The sequence below is a fragment of the Lycorma delicatula genome, chromosome 7 (assembly GCF_047948215.1).
Source record: "Lycorma delicatula isolate Av1 chromosome 7, ASM4794821v1, whole genome shotgun sequence".
NCBI classification, from domain to species: Eukaryota; Metazoa; Arthropoda; class Insecta; order Hemiptera; family Fulgoridae; genus Lycorma; species Lycorma delicatula.
Window position 1 is genome coordinate 2,484,206 of NC_134461.1, and position 21,708 is coordinate 2,505,913.

Below are 21,708 nucleotides of genomic sequence, written 5' to 3' on the forward strand. Positions count from 1 at the left end.
GAATTTTAACATAATTTTTTCCTTCTCAATTTTCATCTTTAATTCCTGAATTGTGTCTTCTAATTTCCAGAGTTGTTTAGTCCCCCAGAACTTTACAAATTTTGTCCATTTCTTTGGAATGAATACTTTTCAAAACATGCTTACAATGTCAACCAAATAGTTTACTTTATCGGTCATTCTACCAGAAGTGCTTGTTCACTCGCTCCTTTTTGAATCAGGACTTGCTTTTAGCCTCATCTTCTATTCTTATAACATGCTACCTGATTTTTGCTTAGTTTATATATGTTTTATTTCCCTATATTTCAATCCAATTTTCTTAAAAATATTAAACATTTTGTACAATTCTGTATTATCAAATGCCTTCTCAAGCTCTATAAATATAATGCAGATAGCTTTATTTGTTTAAGCCTGTCTTCTAAAGTTAGCCTGATGGCCAGAATGGCTTCTCTTGAACCCATACTCTTTCTCAAAATGAACTGTCTTCAAATACATTTTCTAACACACATTCTATTTACCTTAAACTATCTAAGTAAGCATTTTCAATGAATGACACGTTGAATTGATGGAGTAATTATCAATCTCTATGTAAGTTTACAGCAGGCATTCATCTCCAATCATAGTTTGATGAATTCATGAATTTGTTACATACAAAAACTAACTATGTAAAGCTGACAGAAGAAAGTAATTTCATTAACAGTAACCTTGATCAATGGACTGAATTAAAATAAAATAACTGTGTATCATTAGAAAGAGAGCTATGAAATTGAAATCGTATTAGATTATGAAATAATGCACTGCTTTATATTACATAGCTAAATTCAATGTGAGCTGGCAGACACATTTGTGTTACTGAAAATTCAAACAAGATAAGAGAAAAATAAAATTATTGTTTTCTATGTACATGAAATTTGTTTCAGTCATCAGTATTGTAAAATTAGCTCCCAAATGTATCTTCAAGTTACATGTTTTAAAACTATTAGTTTTAACTTTGTAATTTCATTTTTTATATTATCTCATACTTTTCAAAACATGGTTGTAGCATTAACCGAATAGGTTAGTCTATCGGTCATTCTGCCATTTTTATAGATCCTTATTTTAAATTAAATACAAAACAGAATTTCATATTGTTTTTTCATTAAAGCTTGATTATTTTTGGTTTTTTTAGAAAAAGAACGGTTACTATCACCGCTTGAAGTTGTAGATACTGTATGCAGCTGGAAATCAGTGAAAATTAGTGATGTTAGATCATATTTAAATAGTGTATTACAAAGTGAATTGAAGACAGCTGATCATGAACAAGCACTTATTGAAAAATATACACAAGAAACTGCCAGAATAAGAGATGTTATAAAAAGTTTACAGAACTCGTATGTATTTAATTTTTTATTTTTATTTTGGTGTGGTGTTCAGTTTAAAACTTTTGTTATGTCTTCTTTATGTTTGTCCAAAATGAACCTCTTCGATTTATTTATTGTTAGAAAAAATGTATGAATCTTGAAATGTAATGTAATAACCTGATATTGTTGCATTACAAATACATTTATTTGCTGAAGGCATTATCCTTCAGATATTAGTGATTCAGGCTGTAAATTCAGTTATGGTAAAAATTGGCTTCAGCCTTAGTTAATTATTATTCTATTTTAATAATTTTAAGTAGTTATTAACTTCTAGTTAAATGCTAGATATTTTTCATTTTAAGTGTCATATTGTGCCAATATATATTTTAACGTAAAAAAGATTCACTTTATTTAATGAGATATGGTAATTCTGTTTATGCAGTTAACTAGCTGCTCAATGAAACACTTTCTCATAAATGGAAGAACTAAAGATTTTAAAAATTATATTTATAAGTGGAAATTGAATTATTGTATTTTATCACTATTATAACTTTAAAAAAAATTGTTAACTAATAATGAGTAGTATTGTGTTGCTAGTAATGGAAGTTAATGTTGAATTGAACAGTTGTAGCTTGAAGAATCTGTCCAGAATTGTTTTGTAGTTATTCTTTTCCTTTCTACAATAGTTACTTGATAACATTTGTTTCATCTGAACTGGTTTTAAATCCAGTGCATGGCAGGAAAACCATCATCTATTATTTAATTTAATCTTATTATATCAATGTATACCAAATGGTAGAAACATTTTTGCTTACAAATTTGAAATTGGAACAGAGTTTAACTTCATTATGAAGTTAAAAAAAATATAAAACTAATTTTATAACATATTATTAATATTAATGAATTTCCATTGAACAACAACAGTTTGATTTATGATACCTTTGTTGTCACACCTTCATTATTCCATAAAAGTAAGTATAAAATGATAAAGTGTTATAATATTTTCTTAACTGAAGAACTTGTTTGTATTATTTGTGTAGTGCTAATCATATTTAGCGTATTGTAGTGTTGTTTTTAAAAATATAACAGAAAAATTTGATTAGTAAAGTTAATTACTACTTATTTGTATATTGCAAAATAGAATAATTTAATAATATATAATGTATAATTATTAATATAATCATAATTATTATATACTACATAATTATATATATAATTATAATATATAGGGTGTCCAGGCTAAAGATACCCAACATTTGGCAAGTCCTCATCAGGGTCTGATGAAATCAGATCTCTGCAGTGGTTTGTCTGTGTTTTTGAAAATAGTATGTATGCATATAGAAGCATTCTAAAGAAGTTAGCGAAAATGCAAAATATTGTTTAACGAAACTTGGAGGCGAAATTTATTTTGAATGTGTTACTGTTACTTTATTATCAAAATAAAGTTTGAAATCTTAGAATCAATATATGTGCATATGATGCAAGACGATTGATTACAAATCAACAGCTATTTAATGAGTTGTAGTTAGGGTGCTTATGAGGCTTAATATTTATGAAAGGGTCGGATAAAACATTGAATTACAATATTTACTAGTTCTAGAGTTAATTTTACACTAAGTATGAAAATGATCTATTATATCTGTTATACTGAAAAATGAGATATAAGTTTTTATATAATTAAGTAAAATTAATAAGTTTTCCAGTTATTTAATAAAATGTTACATTATAGTTTCACTTAAATGTAATTTATTTCTGTTTATTTTAACAGACCAGTCACATTTCAAGGATCTCGATGCAAAGCTTGCAACAATCAGCTTGAACTTCCATCTGTTCATTTCTTATGTCAGCATTCCTTTCATCAACAGTAAGTAATTATTATTTAAATGAATTCTCCCTTGGCATTAAAAAATGACATATTTGGCTTTGTATTCTAGTGTTATATTCCTTATTTGAGCATATTATATAAATAGAGGGTATATAACAAACAAAGGATGAATATAAAACATCTGTTCAGCTGCAGATAACATTAATTTTTGATATTATATAAGTATGATATTGCATTGATATGGACAGTGTTCTTTAATGATTGGACCATGACTAGTTTATATTTGCATAAAATAATTTCATTACAATTCTTTTGCCAAGTGGCTAACCAAAGTAAAATGTGGTATGCCATCAGACCAAGATTATATTTTGTATATGAGCATTTTAATTAATATGTTCCTTCCTTGTGAAGTACCATCATATATTTGTTTTCCATACGTAATGGGTGGAACTTGTACCGAATCTAATTTCTTCCCATACAAAAACCCTGTTCTTGCAAAATAATTTTTTATCAATATCAGATTTTAGATGGAATTTCATTAAGATTTGGACTTATAAATCCTACTTGGTTATAAATTCATTTTTGTGAAATGTAAGAAGCAACTTCATAAAATTAATATTCTTAAACATGATCATTAAAAGATTTTTTTATAAAACTAGATATGTAATAATGTAATATTACTAGATAATGTAATATTACATTTTTTAAGATATTTTAAAAGATAAAAAAGCTATTATTTTAGCTAACTTTGTTCTTTAACTAAACAATTAATTGTACAATATATTCTCATTTTCAATTAAAAATAATTTTTTTATAAGCAACAACTGACTTTAATATAATATAATAATATATTATATATATAATATATATTATATATATAATATATTATATTATAATATATATAATATATATATATACATTATTATATATTTATTATTACATTTATTTATTTATATTTATTATTCATTCACATAAATATTATTTTTTCAAACATTATAATACCACTACACCAGATAATTATTAACAAATAAATATTTAAATCCACCAGATGCAGTTCAATAAAATGTAAGAACATTCACTTATCTGTCTGTAGCACTTTCAGAGCTTTAACTCTATCATCAGGAGACCAATTTTAATAAGTACACATTATAAAAAAAAATATTTAGTTACAGATATTTTTATTTTTTAAAACCACAATATACCATATTTATTCGAACACACTTTTTTCTTGGAATTTGAGAGAAAAAAATAAGGGTGCGGGGCTTACTTGAAACATAGCCTTTGGCCAGGATAATTTATGTAAACGTTTTCTTAGAAGTACCTAAATTCAATCACATAAATATAGTTACCTTAGGCTTTCGTTTATCAATACCAGATGCCGCTTATACAGAATACATCCTTAATTATTAACATCCTGTTCATATTATCGATAGAAACGAAGTTACAGTATTTTTATAAAACTGATTCATTCTGTATAGGCTGCATCCAGTTCTAATAACACTACAGATACAGTATCAGTTACTCATCGTTGTCTTGTCTATTCGCCATAGGCATTGTACTGTTTGTGTATGTGGACGGTTATGTGCATTTTATCTGTTTAGTTTATCTTGTAAAGTTTAATACAGTGATTTATTTTAATTACGGCATTAAAATGAGTACAAAAGGACAGCGTCTACAATCTTTTACAGTAAATGAAAAACTGCGCGTTATACAAGAGGCTGAAAAAATTGGCAGGAAGAAAATTTGATATAGATGAAAGCTGCATTTGAGACTGGCACAGAAAAACTTCTGGAAGAAGAAACAACTTCTGGTGAAAGACACTGGTAATAAAAGGGCTTTTCGTGGCTTAAAACCAAAATACACAGACAGAGAAAAAATTGTATGACTGTTATGGAAAAAAGGAAATGCGGTTATGCTGTCATGACAGAAATATGTCAATCATATACTCGTGAAATCACTAAATCATTGAATAAAGTTGATTTTAAAGCAAGCCATGGATGGATAACATGATTTTTTGCACTAAATAATTTGTTGATAAGATGAAACGACCATTTCTCAACGACTTCCAGATGCTTATGAACAAAAAATATTACATTTTCACAAATACATAATAAATGTTAGAAAAGATAAAGGCTATTTGCCTTTTCAAATAGTAAACGCTGATCAAACCCCCGTATATTTTGAAATGCCATTTGACAAAAAAGGTGAAAAAAGCGTTACGATTTGCACTGGTGGTAATGAAAAACAAAGGTGTAGTGTTATGCTTTGCATTACTTCTGATGGATCAAAATTACCTTCGTACATTTTTTTTAGAAGAAAAACTCTTCTTACCGTACAGATAAATGGAGTTATTATCAGAGCACAGGAATCAGGTTGGATGGACGAAACCTTAATTTTTGATTGGATCAGGTGTGTATGGCAAAGTGATCAGGAGGTTTACTTAATAAAAAAAATACCAGTATGCTAGTAATGGATAGTTATCGGGGGCATATGACTGATAAAGTGAAAGACATTAAAGTAATATTTCCAGGCGGATTGACATCTCTATTGCAACCACTAGATGTCTGCATTAATAAACCATTCAAATCTGCATTAAAACAACTCTACAGTAAATGGATGGCTGATGAAAATTTCTTTTTCACGCCTACAGGAAGAATCAAACGTCCAGATTTTAACCAGATTTGTGTTTGGATAAAAGATGCTTGGGAAGGTATTTCCACGGAATTAGTAAGGAAAAGTTTTAAAAAATGCGAAATATCTAATGAACTTGATGGTAGTGAAGATGATCACCTTTGGCAGAGCGACGCGGCGACTACTGGTAAGTCTTCTACAGACATTGACAATGACAGTGATTAATCAAAAATAAAATCCTATATTAAAAAGTGTATTGAAATGATCCTTTTCAACGTGATACTTTCTTTTCGTTTTACTGGCCTTTCTTTTTCCTGTTTAGCCTCCGGTATCTACCGTTTAGATAATTCTTCAGAGGATGAATGAGGATGATATGTATGAGTGTAAATGAAGTGTAGTCTTCTACATTCTCAGTTCGACCATTCCTGAGATGTGTGGTTAATTGAAACCCAACCACCAAAGATCACCGGTATCCACGATCTAGTATTCAAATCCATGTAAAAATATCTGGCTTTACTAGGACTTGAACGCTGTAACTCTCGACTTCCAAATCAGCTGATTAGGGAAGATGCGTTAACCACTATATCAACCCGGTGGGTTTGTTTTACTGGCCTACTGATTCTGAACTAAATTACTTATGGTAATTAATTATTAATGTAATATTAATATTGTAATTTAAATGAATGAATTAAATGCTTTACTTTCTGAATATTTTCGTATTTACATATTTTTTTATCATATCTGTTGCACTTTAAAATACTCGTATATACTCAATTTTTTTTTTTTTTTTTTTTTTTTTTTTTGCTACATTAGTGTATGTATATACACTAATGTAGCAAAAATTGATCTGAATTTTTTTATTAAATTCTTTGTTTTAGAAATTTGTTAGACTGTGTCCTTAAATTCCTTAAATTTATTATCAACAATGTATTGTTTCGCTAAGTTATTATAGTTTTTAACTGTAATGATAATGGTGTATTTGATTTCTCTGATTTTACTACTAAAAGATTGTTTATATTTAGTTTTATTCTTAATTTGTTTACTGATAAATGGTTTATTAGTAAATTTAGTATTTTTAATTTTTTGGATATTGTAGCTGGTAACTTTTTGTAATTGTTCCTTATCTGTAGGATTCATTCTGATAGAATTTATTTCAGAATCTACAATAACATTATTGGTATAATAGTTATCTGGAATAAAATCCCATTCTAGACTTTATCCTTTTGAACCGAATGCCCTTAAGTTAACTGAACTACCAAAAATTCTTAAATTAAACATCCCAATGCGACTTTAATCAGTTTTAAATGTGCCCCCTGTTATATTATATCCAAACTAATACATAGCATATTTAGGAATAAAATGAATCTACCTAATACTTGTAATATAAAAAATGGTTATGAATTAGTAAATAAATAACTTAAATGTAAATAAAAACACTAGAATGGTTAGTTCTGACATAAATAACATGTATTGTAAGCATACCTATAGACCATACCATAAAAATATTAAAAAATATCAACAAAACTATTTTGAATTTAATAACAGATATTACATGCACAAAAATACCATACTATGGGATTTGCACAGGGTTTTACTATGGGTTATGTCAGAAATATATTTATAGAATTTTGAGAGTAAATTAATACATCGCAGCATTCATATACATAAAATTTTAATATGGATATGCATGTTGATGATATTCTTATATACAACCCAGTAATAAACATTGAGAACATAATAGTAATAGACAAATTAAATTCTTATAATGAAAATTTAAAATTCACATTTGAAATAGATAGTAATAGAATGTTAAATGAATTAGATGTTAATATAAAAATAAATAAGGAAAGTCAAATTGAAAGATCAGTATGTAGAAAACCTACATCTAATAATATAACAATTCATAAAATATCAAATCATTCTTAGTCTCATAAAATTAATACTATGAGTAGTATAACAATCAAATACACGCATAATAACAAAAAAAAGTTAAATTGTAAAATAAACATCATAAAATATATAGCAGTTGGAAATGCATGTGATACTACTTTAATTAGTAATATTTATAAAAAAAAACAGCAGCTCTAAAAATACTATTAAAAAATAACTAGTACAACCAATACATAAGACATAAAAGAGTGAAAAATATATTTATACACTAATAATATCATTGAAAACATTACTAAAACTTAAAATTAAGAAATATTTAAACCAGCATACAAACCTAATAACCACAAAATAAAATATTTAAAAAACAAATATAATAATAATAATGAAATAAACAATTTGTGTGGATTTATAAAATTAAATGTAATGATTGTAATGGTATTTATATAGGAAAAACAAATAGATCCTTTAAATTTTCTTCAAATATTTCTTGAACATTATAGAGATTACAAAAAAAATCTGATGTGGAAAACACATGACTTCCTTGTATGTCTATTAAATTACATTTACACTTTTTTTTTTAAATGAAGAGTTCATAAAATTTTATTTTATTAAAAACTTATGATATTTTTTTACATACATTTTTTTGTTATTATTGAATTATTATTCATCGTCCAAATATACAACATCAAAAATTATATGCAAGATCCAAATATTTCATTAATTAAAATTTTATTTGGCTATAACTCTGGAACCAATGAATATAAATACCACTTATGATACATCATTGAAAAGCTCTCAATGAGAACTTATTACTGCATTTAAGAAAAAGTCCAAAATCCAAATTCTTTTGGATGTTGGACTTTTGAACACTTTTGGTTTAGTCAATTGCAATCAAAAAGGGAGGTGCACAACTAGGTGTTACATCAGTCCCTAATCCAAAATTTCAACATCCTATGGCTAATCGTTTTTGAGTTATGTGAGATACATACATACATACATATGTATATACACATGTCATGCCAAAACTAGTCAAACTGGATTCAGGTATGGTCAAAATATGGATATTTCCACTGAAATCTAGAAACCAAGATTTTTAGCAGGCATAATAATAATTTAATTCATACAAGGAAGTAATAATAAATCAGGTTTATCTAATATGGCAGACCATCTAATACACAATAAACATTCTATTTCTGATATTATCACAAATTTAGAATTATTAGAAATTAATAAAGATGACATTTCAATTTTATAAACAATCAGACAGTGTTTGAGGGAGATAGTCTTATAAAAATTGCAACAGATAGCAGCACTCTTGTAAATAATATGCAATTTTCATTATTTAAAAATTTTTAATATTCAATAACAGAATTATTTCAATCATGACTGAGACTGTGGGCTCCTGCAAAAGTACTTGCATGAAAAATTAAGGTAAAATATGTCTATCTCAATATTCTGTAGTCGGTGGTTTATTTAATAAATTTAAATACATACCTGGTGTTTCATTCTAATTCCCCCAGAAAATTTTTTCATAAATTACGCCCAATACAGAAAAAGACCTAAACAAAAGTTACTAGCTCTGAAGGGGACACCTCATGGTGACATTGACTGTTATTTTTAACTGTAACACAGTTTTTTCAAATAGAATGACTCATTTTTGACCTCACCAAAGAAAAGAGCAGAAAATTTTAGTAATGTATCAGGAACACTTTCCCAACTGAGTGTTGCCGTAACTTAGTAATACAGTAAGTCAGGACTACCACCTTCAAGTACACCCAAATTGAAGGAGGAAGGGAGTGAGTGTTAGATGAAATATCTAACCATCCCAAAAAAAAGTACAAGAGAGCTGGCCTTGGAGTTCAGTGTTAGTAATGTAACAGTTTGGAAGGTTTTGCATAAACAGCAACTCCATGCCTATCACTAACAGTGAGTACAAGCTATTTTACCTCAAGGTTATACTCTCTGTGTTCAGCTAAGCCAATGGCTTATCCAAAAATATACTAATCCAAATTTTTTGAATGATTTTTTTCTTTACCAATGAAGCTAAATTTACAAGATCAGCTATTCTCAACATTCAAATATGGTTACTTGAAAACCCTGATGCCATTTCAGAGAACTATCACCAATATCAGTTTTCTGTAAACATATGGGCTGTTACTCTGGTTGACCACTTTTTGTCTGTTTTTTATATGAAACGCCTCAATGATATTTACATTTCTTGATGACTGATCTGCCACTAAACATACACAACAAAATGTGGTTTATGCTGGATAGGGTTCCAGCTCCAGCTCATTGGAGATTACGTAAATGAATTATATCCAAAGAAATGGATTGGTCAAAGAGACCGAATGTCATGGTCTGCAAAGTCTCCTGATCTTAATCCTTGACTTTTTCTTATGGGACCATTTAAAGGTACTTGTAAATGACATCCCTGTGAATTCCAAAGAAGAATTGCACACAAAAATCCTAAATGGGATTGAGAGGATTTGTCACATTCTTTTATTAGTGTTTTATTATCTGATAAAATAATTTGTTCTTGTTAAATAAATTCTAATTGAAAAAAAAAAATCCTTTTAATAACCAGTGTCTGTTCATTAAATGAAAAATGTGCATTGTAAATTTTTTTTCAATGATAATAATTTATTATAATAATAATGTTGTTTATTATTATAATATTTTCATAATTTCAATAATATTTTATTTTATTGTAATATTTTTTATTTTAAATTATTATATTTTATAATTTGGTAACATTAATAAAATTATTTCATTTGAGATCATGTCAAGTTATTTAATTTTATTCGGGAGGGAATTAAAACTGGTTTTATAAGCTAGACTACAATTACTTGCTTCAAGAATTTTTGCTATAACTTTGTTTTTATGAATGGATTTGAATAAATAAGGTGTAGTGTCATTTTCTCTGTTATAAAATGCTTAACATTTTTTGTAATAATATAACATTTAAATCAGTGGTTGCAAAGATATTAGCAATTAAGATGTTTACATGACTGCCATTTTGAAATAGATTGAGTGAGAGATTTGGTTCATTATTTTTATACAAGTACCTAGCAGTATACTAAATTTCAACTTTATCTATTTATCATTCTTGAAAATAAATTTTTATATTAAAAATACAAAATGCAGATAACAAATAAACTTAAACATTTCTGGACATATATTGATAGAAAGTTTTTTCTTTATTTCAATGTGAGGGACCATCCTCTGAATTCTTGAAACTGTTATAAACACTCTTTATATAAGTGAACATAAATTATTCAGTACATTTTAGGGATTAACAAAAAATGTACAAAGCAATGTTTAGCTCACGTTGACTTTTCAAATATTAGTGTAGGTACTAGAGTTACTGATGATGACCTTGAATGAACTCCAGCCCTATGTAACAATAAGGGGGATTGTCAGTTGAGCATTGGCTACCATGCAGGAGAAAGTAATATTCGTAGTATGGTTTCGTGAAAGTGTTTTTTATTATTACTGTTCATAACTTGAGCACCTGTTAATAACAGATGCATACTGTTATATTATAAACAGGTACTATGTTTTAATAACATGAACACAAAAGGTGCTCATGTGGAACTTGTTTGAAGTTAATAAATATTGTAAACAAAAGTGTTTGAAATGCCCTGTTCAGCAATAAAACCTTCATATAAGTACATTGCTTTGTTACTCTCTGATTAATACCTAAAATGCGCAGAGTAATTTATGATCACTCTATGAATATATATATATAATTTATTTACATACAGTGTCGGATAAAGAAACAGATTATTTGTGTTTTTCTGTCAAAAATAAAGAAAAAAGATTTATATAAACATACATTTAGAAACGTTTTGTTTTCAAATTAATAGGTAGATAGTGAAAACTTTCATGCTGATTTCTACCACTAAGGAGTTTTAGATGAAGTTGAGCACTGTGTAAACAGCAAAAGAGACTGCTTTAAATGAAATATGTAATTTTTAATAAATTTTTTTTTTTCATTTAAGTAGTTAATTTTATTCGTATAATTTTATTTGCAGTACAGAAATATGTTTGATTTAATATTATTGCATATTTATGCCTTATTTTGGTTTAAATAAGAATTAAATGTTTTTTTTGTAAACATTACTTTCGGTTTAACTTTATTTATATCCATTTTTTTCAGAATTAGATTCTCTTCAAATTTTATGTTTTTTTTTTTTTTTTTTGTTTTCTGGATATATAAGTAAATTTTATCCAAACAAAAAAGTGTTAGACACTATTTCTTATGGTTTATGACAATTTTCTCTTAATTGAAGTACAATTATGGAATCTCTTTTTAAAAATTTTCATAAAAACATATATGTATGAAATATATACCAGGAATTTCAGTATTGCCTCATTTTACCTTGTAGCAGAAATCCTTTGGGAATACACTGAAGTTTTTTTCTATTAATTTATGAAACGCTTATTATATATGTAAGTTTTCAGAATAATTTTGGGCCTAAAACCAATAAATACAGTCAGGATTGTATGTCAGATATCAAAATGCACAACTACAGAAGCGCTTTTGCTGTCTTCAACTGCATCATCTGCCAAACAGTTAAAATAATTGCATATAAAGAAATGTAAAAATTTAATTTTTTTGCATTATCATGTATTAACAGTTCTTCAGTAGTTCAGTAAACTGTATATAACCAGATGATTGTGCATTGTCTAAATGCTTCAGAGAGTAGCATTCTGGAAATTGAAGATTATGAAATAAAGTAAAACGTCAAGGCCAAAACCAAATTTAATAGACTTAATCAGTCCCTTAAATCACTTAATAAATTAAGAACATTATGTTCTTAAATTAAGAACATTCCCATCTCATTACAAGCACATTATATTGTATATTGACAATAGCAGTCGGTGCTACTTTAGATTTTTTTTTTTTGTATAATTCCTTGCTGTCATGACAACAAACAACATCATTAACATATGATAGCAATAAAATACCCAACATTGTGTGAAAGATTGCAATTTGACTTTATATGAAATTTTCATTTTTTGAACAAGTTGAAGACTGAGAAAGTCTGTTGAAAACACTCATTTTATTTTAGTAGATTAATTCATATACAGATTTTTATATATTTCCTTACTGTTTTAAAGTTTTAACTTTTCACTTTTTAAAGTTGAAAGAATTATAAAAATTAGATGATTGTTATTTAATTCAAGTTTCTTTCAGATATGAAATCTAAAATTCTGATATAGATAAGAGAATGTAATTCATAGAAGTAAATTAATAGTAAACATATTTATAAATTAAAAAAAAAAAATTAGGCAAAGTTTTTTATTTTAAATATAACTTCTAAATTTTTAATTATAAAACCTCTAAAGCTATTACTTCAAGCATAGAAATTTTAAAAAGCAAAAATGACATATCAACCATAAATTTTAGTTTATTATTTGTGTTACGTAATTTATCCTAATTTCTTTTATTATTTTAGTTTTAATTTTATTAATTTGAAAATAATGTTAATCTGAAACATTATTGGAGCTGTTGATAGTTATATTAAAAATAATTAAAATTCTCTTGTGATTTTCAGTTGTTTTCAGAGTTTCTCAGAACATGACAATGAATGTCCAGCATGTCTTCCTAATAACAAAAAAATTCTTGATGTTATTAGAGCTCAGGTATGGAGATTTCACTATCTTTCATGTGTTGTATCAAATAATTTAAAATGAAAATAAAAATGGGCTATTCTATTTTAATTCAACAAATGATCAGTGCATGATGATATTTGATATGACAACTACCTGCCTTGTAGTGGCCAAAAGATATTTTTTTATATTTTTAAAAAAATTTTTCTTGAGTAATAGACTATTTTCTAACTTGCAAACAGGTAAAAACAGCCATTTTCATCACTTTTCATGAACTGTATCATTCTTATTTTACATTGTACAGAGGGTCAAAAAGGTCTTTTTGGAAAGAGTAAAGATGAAACTTCATCTTAGTGTACTCAAAATTCATTTTGTTACATAACCAAATCTTGTAATGTTTACTGAAATTACGTTTACAAATTTTTGTAAACAAGCAAGCAAATTTTGGGCCCAAAATAAATTATGAACAGTTTAGTGAATCACGCCTGTTTTTTACCTTTTAACACTTAGGTACTAGTAGTACTTATAAAAAAAGAAATTGGACTCTTACAGTGTCCTTCATTAAAAAAAATGGCCACCAAATCATACGATTTTGAAAATGTCTCATTTTTGGGGCCCAAAAACATGTGGGACAGGTGGCAAAAATCTGAAATGTTGACAGGAGGAAGTACTTTTTATTTACTTTAAAACCATAAAAAATTATTTTGTTACTCAAAGAGATGGACGATTAATGAAGCCAACAACACTCCTAAAAAATAGTTCCTTTTAACCGTAAAATGTATCCAAAAATACTGATATTATGTATTTTTTTCAGATTATAAAAATTACAATTGAACTCATTAGTATGGAAAAATTGATAATTAATAAATAAATTACAAAATAAATTACAAATAAATAAATAATTTATTAATTATAAATTGATAAATTGTCAATTACAGAATGATTAATAATAATTACAAAATGATAATTCAAATACATTAACAAATTGTTCAATTCACTTTTACCTTATTTTACTCCTGCTAATGAAAGTTATGAATAAATCTTGCACTTTTTGATAACAAACTTTAACATAACTTAGTGCTCCTGCCATTTTTTATATTGAATAGAACTGATAAGTCCTCATTCATCATTAGTGTAACATTGTGTTCTCTTCCAGTAGTTGATAGAAAAGCACTGAAGGCGTTAAAATATTTTTCAGTTGAACCCATGGTTGATTATCCCTCAATGATTTCTTCAATGAAATACCAGGACCCTGTGGATGGAAAAAGTGTATTATTCAGTATTCCTCTTCATTTTCATGTATTTTGACTTGAATGTCTTCGCGTAACCACCATTTGCCATAGTATACACAACAGACATAATTTTTATATTTTGGATTTGGTAAGCCTACAAAACAAACAGAAACACTAATGTCCTTGTGTACCAATACTAACGTAAACGTTTCTGATTTAGAGGTCATCCAGACTTTCAGAATACATTTCTGACTTGGAACATAACTTGAAATCTTTCTGGGACTCTTTCAATTACCTGTTTACAAGAACTGAAGTATTCTTCAGTCTCTTGAACATCTTTATTAGAGCAGAAAATAAACATTATACTTTTAATATTGTCTTTGCAATAATTGTAGATTTCAGAAGGTATAAAAATTTGATTATTGACTGTTATTTAAAGGCTTGCTGTAGTCACAGTCCTTTTTACAGTTCCACCAATACCATCACACGGTCCTTTTCCATGGTATGAGGAAAAAAAATGTCATTCAGTGGCGATTTCAATATCATCTTGGTTACAAAAATTTATGAAATTGTTTTTGTTTTTATACTGGGCTGAGGAGTCGTCATAAAAATATTGTTTAATGTGTAGCAACAGTGTTTTTACTTAATTTATAACTTGCTTTTGGAAGCAGAAGAAGAACACTGTAGTATTACTCGTAAACCCCATTGAGTAATAAAATAAATTTTAAGTGATTTTAAAGTACATAAAAAGTACTTACTGCTGTAAAAATTTCAGATTTTTGCCATCTGTCCCACATGTGGTTTTTGGGCCCCAGAAATGAGACATTTTCAAAATCTTATTTGGTGGGCATTTTTTTTTAATGGACACTCAGTAACAGTCCAATTTTTTTTTATACGTATTACTAGTACCTGAGAGTTAAAAGGTAAAAATCAGGCCTGTTACCCTAAGCCCTTCATTATTTATTTTGGCACAAAATTTGAAAAAAACAATTTTTAACATAACTTTAAAGAAAATGAATTTTGAGTACACTAAGATGAAGTTTTATCTTTACTCTTTCCAAAAAGCCCTTTTTGACCCTCTGTATAATGTAAAGTAAGAATGCTATACAGCTCATGGAAAAAGTGATGAAAATGGTTGTATTTACGTGTTGGTGAGTAAGAAAATAATCTATTGCTGAAGAAAAAAATTTTTTATATATAAAAAAAATATTTTTTGGCCACTGCAAGGTGGGTAGTTATCATATACCAAATATCTCAAAATCAAAAATAGTGATGCAATAAAACTTTTGAAAATTTGTTGAATTAAAATAGAATACCCCTGTTCAGATTCATTTTTTCTTTGTCCTCTTGCTTAAATGTAAACATCTCCTGTCATCTTTCTTCTTATTTGTTAATGAGCCAGCTGGTTTTAATTATTCTTAGATTTATTAATGTATGAATCTTTACTCTCCTTTAAAATGTTGAAGAAATAATATAAAAATGTATCTGTATTAGTCAGAAAGTTTAATATTTTATAAATGTGTAATGAATGTAAATATAAAAAATAATGTACAACAATAGTTACAATAGTTTCATACTTTTAGTTAAGTTCACATTTTTAAATATATATTAAATATGCTGTCTACCTAGAACAGATGTAGAACTAAGTAATGTTATTTCGTCAACATTTTATAGGAAAGTAAAGATTCATACATTAATAATTCTAACAATGATTAAGACCAGTTGGTTCATTAATAAATAAGAAGAAAGAAGATGACAGGAGATGTTTACATTTAAGCAACAGGACAAAGAAAACAAATGAATCTGAACATACTGCCCATAAAAAAAGAAGTTCTTTTTTCTTATAATAACATGAGAATATCAATATAATATAAAGTATATATATCTTATACTAACACAAATATGAATTATATCATTAATATGATTCAGTAGTACAAGATAAGTCAAGTATATTTATTTTACATTTTTTTATCAATATAATGTATAACAGTGATCACAAATCAATGGCATTGTGTAAAAGTAGTAATGCAACAAGAATAATATAATAAGAATGATAATTCTAATGTTCATAGTTTCATTAATTTTGATATGATAATCATAAATATGTAACAATAATAAGCATAATCATAATGCTCAAAATATTAATAACTTGTAACAATATACGTAAATATATATTCTTGGAAACTTGTACCTATAATCTTATAGTGACTAGGATTTCTTTAAATATGTTGTTTGTGACACAAGAGAAGATGTATCCAATGGTCTGAATTGGCTAGAAAGTGTAAATAAGATGACTTATTGCAAATCTAGCGACTTATTGCATTTAACTTGTATCTATTATTCTGTAGCAACTAGGATTTCTTTAAATATGTTGTTCATGACGCAGGAGAAAGATGTGTCCAATGGTTTAAATAACCATGGTGCTATTGGTTAGAAACTGTAAATAATGATGACTTATTACACAGTCAGTGATTTATTGCATCTAATATAATATCTTTGGCGTGTGTGTTTTTTTCATTTTGTATGTGTTCTTCGTGTTGTCTGTAGTTGTTCTTTGTGCCTGTGTGGTGTGTATGCACATGTAATGTAGTATTAAAATTAGTCTGTAGAGTAGAGTGTTAGAAAAGCGTATGATTAAGATATAAATATACAGAATATTACATTATAATAACAATATATAACATTTGAAAGCATATTAATAAAATACAGTAAATAAATTACAGTGATAAAGTATAGCATCAGTTAGAAAAAATATATTATTTTAACAACATTCTCAATTAGTAACATGTGAAAAATTTTTTTATTTTATCTGTGTATTTTTTTAATTTTATTTAAATATTTTATATTTTTAAATATCAGACATTGTGAGCAAACACAACTTATGCACAGGTCTTCGAAGCTGATCATTAGCAGTCTTTAAATTGACGACTTGAACTAATTGGTCAGGACCGGATAAACTTTAGTGATAACTCCGAATTTTCATTGCATTTGTGAACAGTTCTACTTCGAGATTAATACTAAGTTTCCAGTAGACAGATTACACAAAGGAAAATGCCATTTATTTCTCTGCTGGAGATAATGAAGATAGTTCTTAGACCGTCGTTTCTAGATTGATTGGACAAACTTTTGGAGTAAATGCCAACGACCTAGGCAGTTAATTTCAGTTTCTTTGTAATCTGGTTCAGGTAAAGACATAAGTGGACAACCAACAAGAAAATGTCCAGGCGATAGTAATTCTGGGTCCCTATGATTTGTAGAAACAGTAAAAATGGGACAAGAATTAAGACAGGTTTTAACTTGTGTTAAAACCATATACAATTCTTCAAGTTGTCCTGCTACACGACATAGATAATATTTTACACTTTTAATTGCGCTGTCTCATAAGCCACCAAAATGGAGCGAATAAGGTGGAATAAATGACCATGAAATGTGGCTGAAAAGGCTTGAATGTATGATTTTAGATTTTCCTTATTCAAATAAGTCATACAAAATATTCTTGGCAGAATAAAAGTTGAAACCATTATCTGAAAATATTTGGGTAGGAATACTTCATGAAATAAATCTCTTGAATGACTGTGCAGTCCAGTCCAAGACTAATCCTAAATGAATTGCCTTGGAACTGAGGCATATAAAAAGTGCAATATAAGATTTACTTAAGTCTTTGGACCTCTGTCCGCCATGATGAATTGTAAGCGGACCTCTGTAGTTGCACAGACAGAATGGACGAGGAATGAAAGGTGGTAACTGACCTAGTTGTTGCATTTGAGTTTTTGCGTTAAAATGAAAACAATTCAAACATTTATTAATGATCAATGAAATGCTTGTTTTAGCATTTAAGATCCAGTATATCTGGCGTAATGAATGATGTCTCAATTGTATACTAGAATCCAAAAGACGTAAATGCTCAGCAGTAATAATTAATTTAGTTATATTTGCCTTTGAGTGTAGGATAATAGGATGTTTAGCTTGATAATATATAAAGAATGCTGTAATCTAACTTCCATAATAGTTCATAATAGTCCTAAGTCACCCAGAAGTGGGTCAAATGAAATGATTTCACTTTGGTTAGAAATAATTTGATTGTTCTTAAGTTTATTTAATTCATCACTAAAATGTATGTGTTGAGACTGTTTTATGAAAAAGGTAAGGGTCTGATTTAATTCCCTTGTAGTTAAATGACCAGCGATTTGTTTGGACCAATTTAATTTAAGATTGTGCATAAATCGGAAACAAAAACTAAATGTATGAATTAAAACTAAAACAGTATGTACTAAAGATATAAACGTACGTTTTTCTATGAGTCATTCTGGATCTTTACTATAATTATTAAAGTTAATATGAGTGTTTAGCCAATGAGAAGAAAATTGTAAGAGCCAAGGAGGACCACGCCACCAAAGTCACATATTAATTAATGTAATTGGATTACAATCCTTAGACAATACGTTAGTTGGATTTTCCATAGACTTAATATAGTACCATTTAGCATTTTTGGTATTTCTTTGAATTTCAGAAATTCTATTACTTATAAATACCTTCCAATCAGACAGATTTCCATGAATCCAGGACAATTCCATTGTTGATTCTGAATACAAATGTATTTCATCAATATGCATATTCAGAACATTTATTACCTTTACTAATAAATGTGAGAGGAGTAAACAACCAGATAAATTAAGCCTTGGTAGTGATATTTGCTTTAAAGAAGCAAGTCTTGATTTGGAACAAAGTAAATTACATGAAATTGTTTAATTAGAAAATAAGGTTCGAATGTAGATACAACACCTGTAACCCTTTATGGAGGTCCAAAAATCTATGTATTTGGGTTGAGTTAACCTCAGTTCCATGTTGAATTTAATTGGACAACTTATCTTAATTCAATTAAGTGCAACTGATTGTATAATTTGTTCCATTGAGATAACATCGTTGTGGGTAATCTGTCATCCCAATTAATTTTAAGTTGCCATAAAGTTTTCATAAAACATATATGATAGAAAGCAATAGGACCAATAAGACTTAATGGGTCAAATACTCCTACAATAATAGAGAGAATAATTCTTTTAGTATTAATAGACTGAGTAATTTGAAATGATGATGTGTTTGTAGAATTGTTTCATAAAATTCCTAAGGTACGTAACTCATGTTCCTGGGCAATAGAACAAGAAAACAATATTACAATTATTAGAAAACCATTGATGAAATGGAAAACCATAATATTGGAGTAGATTAAAAACATCAACCTTTAGTTGGATAGCTTCATCTACGGTCAGAACCTGAAAAAAAATCATCAGCATAAAAATCATTTCTAATAGCATTGCATGCTAATGGGAAATCTCTTTGGATTTCATTTAAAAATTAGGCATGTAGTGGCTAAGTATGGAGTAGAAGCGGTTCCATATGTTATAGTTCTAAGTGCAAAATGTTGTAGTTGTTGATCTGGAGATTCGCACCACAAAATGCATTGTAAATTAGTGTCATAAGGTTTAACTAGTATTTGACAATACATTTTCACAATGTCAGATGTAATGACGTAGTTATGGATTCCAAATCCAAGTATTATTGAGAATAAATCTTGTTGGACAACAGGCCCAACTAATAGTGATATTATTATTAAGAGATAAGCCATCAAAGAAAACTCGCATTTTAGTAATCAGACTTGTGAACTTAAATATTGGGTGGGGTGAGGTAAGTAATATATATCTGATTCATTAGTTAATAAATCATCAGAATTAAGTAATGACATATGACCTAATCTTAGGTATTCGTGCATAAAGGCGGAATATTCCCTTTTAAAATTAGAAATGTTGCATAATATTTGTTCCAGATAAGAACCTATTTTTAGCGTTAATGAAAGAATTACCTACCCAGATTTTATCGGATTTATGTGGTAATGAGACGATAAATCTGCCTAGATTGTTCTTAGTGGTATTAAGTTGGAAGTGTGTCATATATAGACATTTCATTAACTGAAATGGTGAAACATCAGAATCAGTTTCATGAATTTTCCAAAAATGTTCCAAGTATAGTTGAATGATATAAGTTATTGTTGCTTGTAAAAAGAGATGTAACAGTATTATTATGTTTAAATTTAGTTGGAAGACAACTGCTAAAAATATGTCCTACCTCTTGAATAATAGGATACCTTGGATCTTGAATAAATTTACGAGGTAATATAAGATCTAAATAAAATTGGGCTCTGATTAAAATATCAATATTATTTGATATGTTAAATTTAGGATCTGCAAAGAATAGATTTTGAGATAGATTAAAATGATCAGTTTCAAATGTATGTAATGGAAGGTTATTAGTTCCGACCTTGAATGAAAAGTTTTTGTATTGTGAATGCAATGTAAGTAGTACAATATAATCAGATTTGGCTAATTCATTATTTATGCCTGAAATAATCAAATTTTCTTTATTGAGTTGATTTAATCAATTTTATCAGTATGAAAGAGTTTGTTGTGTCTGTTGACACAAATGACATGAGTTATTTGAGTAACATTGATTGTTACTATGACCTTTGTGAAAACATGAGAAAACACTTATGTTCTAAAAAGTCTCTTTGTTCATCATTGCATAAGTTTAAAAATTCTTTGCATTTTTGTAATTGATTGAAATTGCAAAACAAACAATGTTTAAAATTAGATCTAGAATAATAAATAACGTTATGTTGTTTATGAATCTTGTTAACGTTTGAAGTAGGATGTTTGCGATGAAATTTAAATGCATTGTTGTAATGTTATCCTTTAACATTTCCAATACTGAATTGTGAGTTTATAGTACTTAAACTAAGATTTTCCAGCATGTGTCATCTGGCCTCAAGAAATTCTAGAAACTCTTGAAAGTTTGGACAGCCCTTATTTGATAATATTTCCTTCCATAACCTGACAGTATTATAATCTAGTCTTGTTAGAAATTGAATTACAATGAATTCGAATATGTTAACTGGAAGTTGCAGTGCTGCTTCAATTGAATTGAAAAGTGAAGAAATGCCATTAATGAATTTAAATAGAAGATCTGATGATTCTCTTTTTTAAAAAAATATTTTTAAAATAAATATGCATTAAAATATACAATCATAAATTTCTAATCAAATAGTTCTATTAATGGCTAAGGCTTTGTCTCTTAGTGATGGATGTAAATAATGTAATTTTTAATATTTGTTAAATCTTTTCAAGTG

At 27.7% G+C, this 21,708-nt stretch overlaps 1 protein-coding gene across 1 annotated transcript in view; it reads left to right on the forward strand.

Moving 5' to 3' along the window:
* LOC142327858 (vacuolar protein sorting-associated protein 11 homolog) overlaps positions 1 to 21,708 on the forward strand; it is an 81,486-nt gene that overhangs the window by 51,745 nt on the left and 8,033 nt on the right. Inside the window, exons 10-12 of the mRNA XM_075371211.1 lie at positions 1,166 to 1,367; positions 3,106 to 3,201; positions 13,245 to 13,332. Of these exons, the coding sequence (XP_075227326.1) occupies positions 1,166 to 1,367; positions 3,106 to 3,201; positions 13,245 to 13,332 (386 nt within the window). The remainder of the gene's footprint in view (positions 1 to 1,165; positions 1,368 to 3,105; positions 3,202 to 13,244; positions 13,333 to 21,708) is intronic.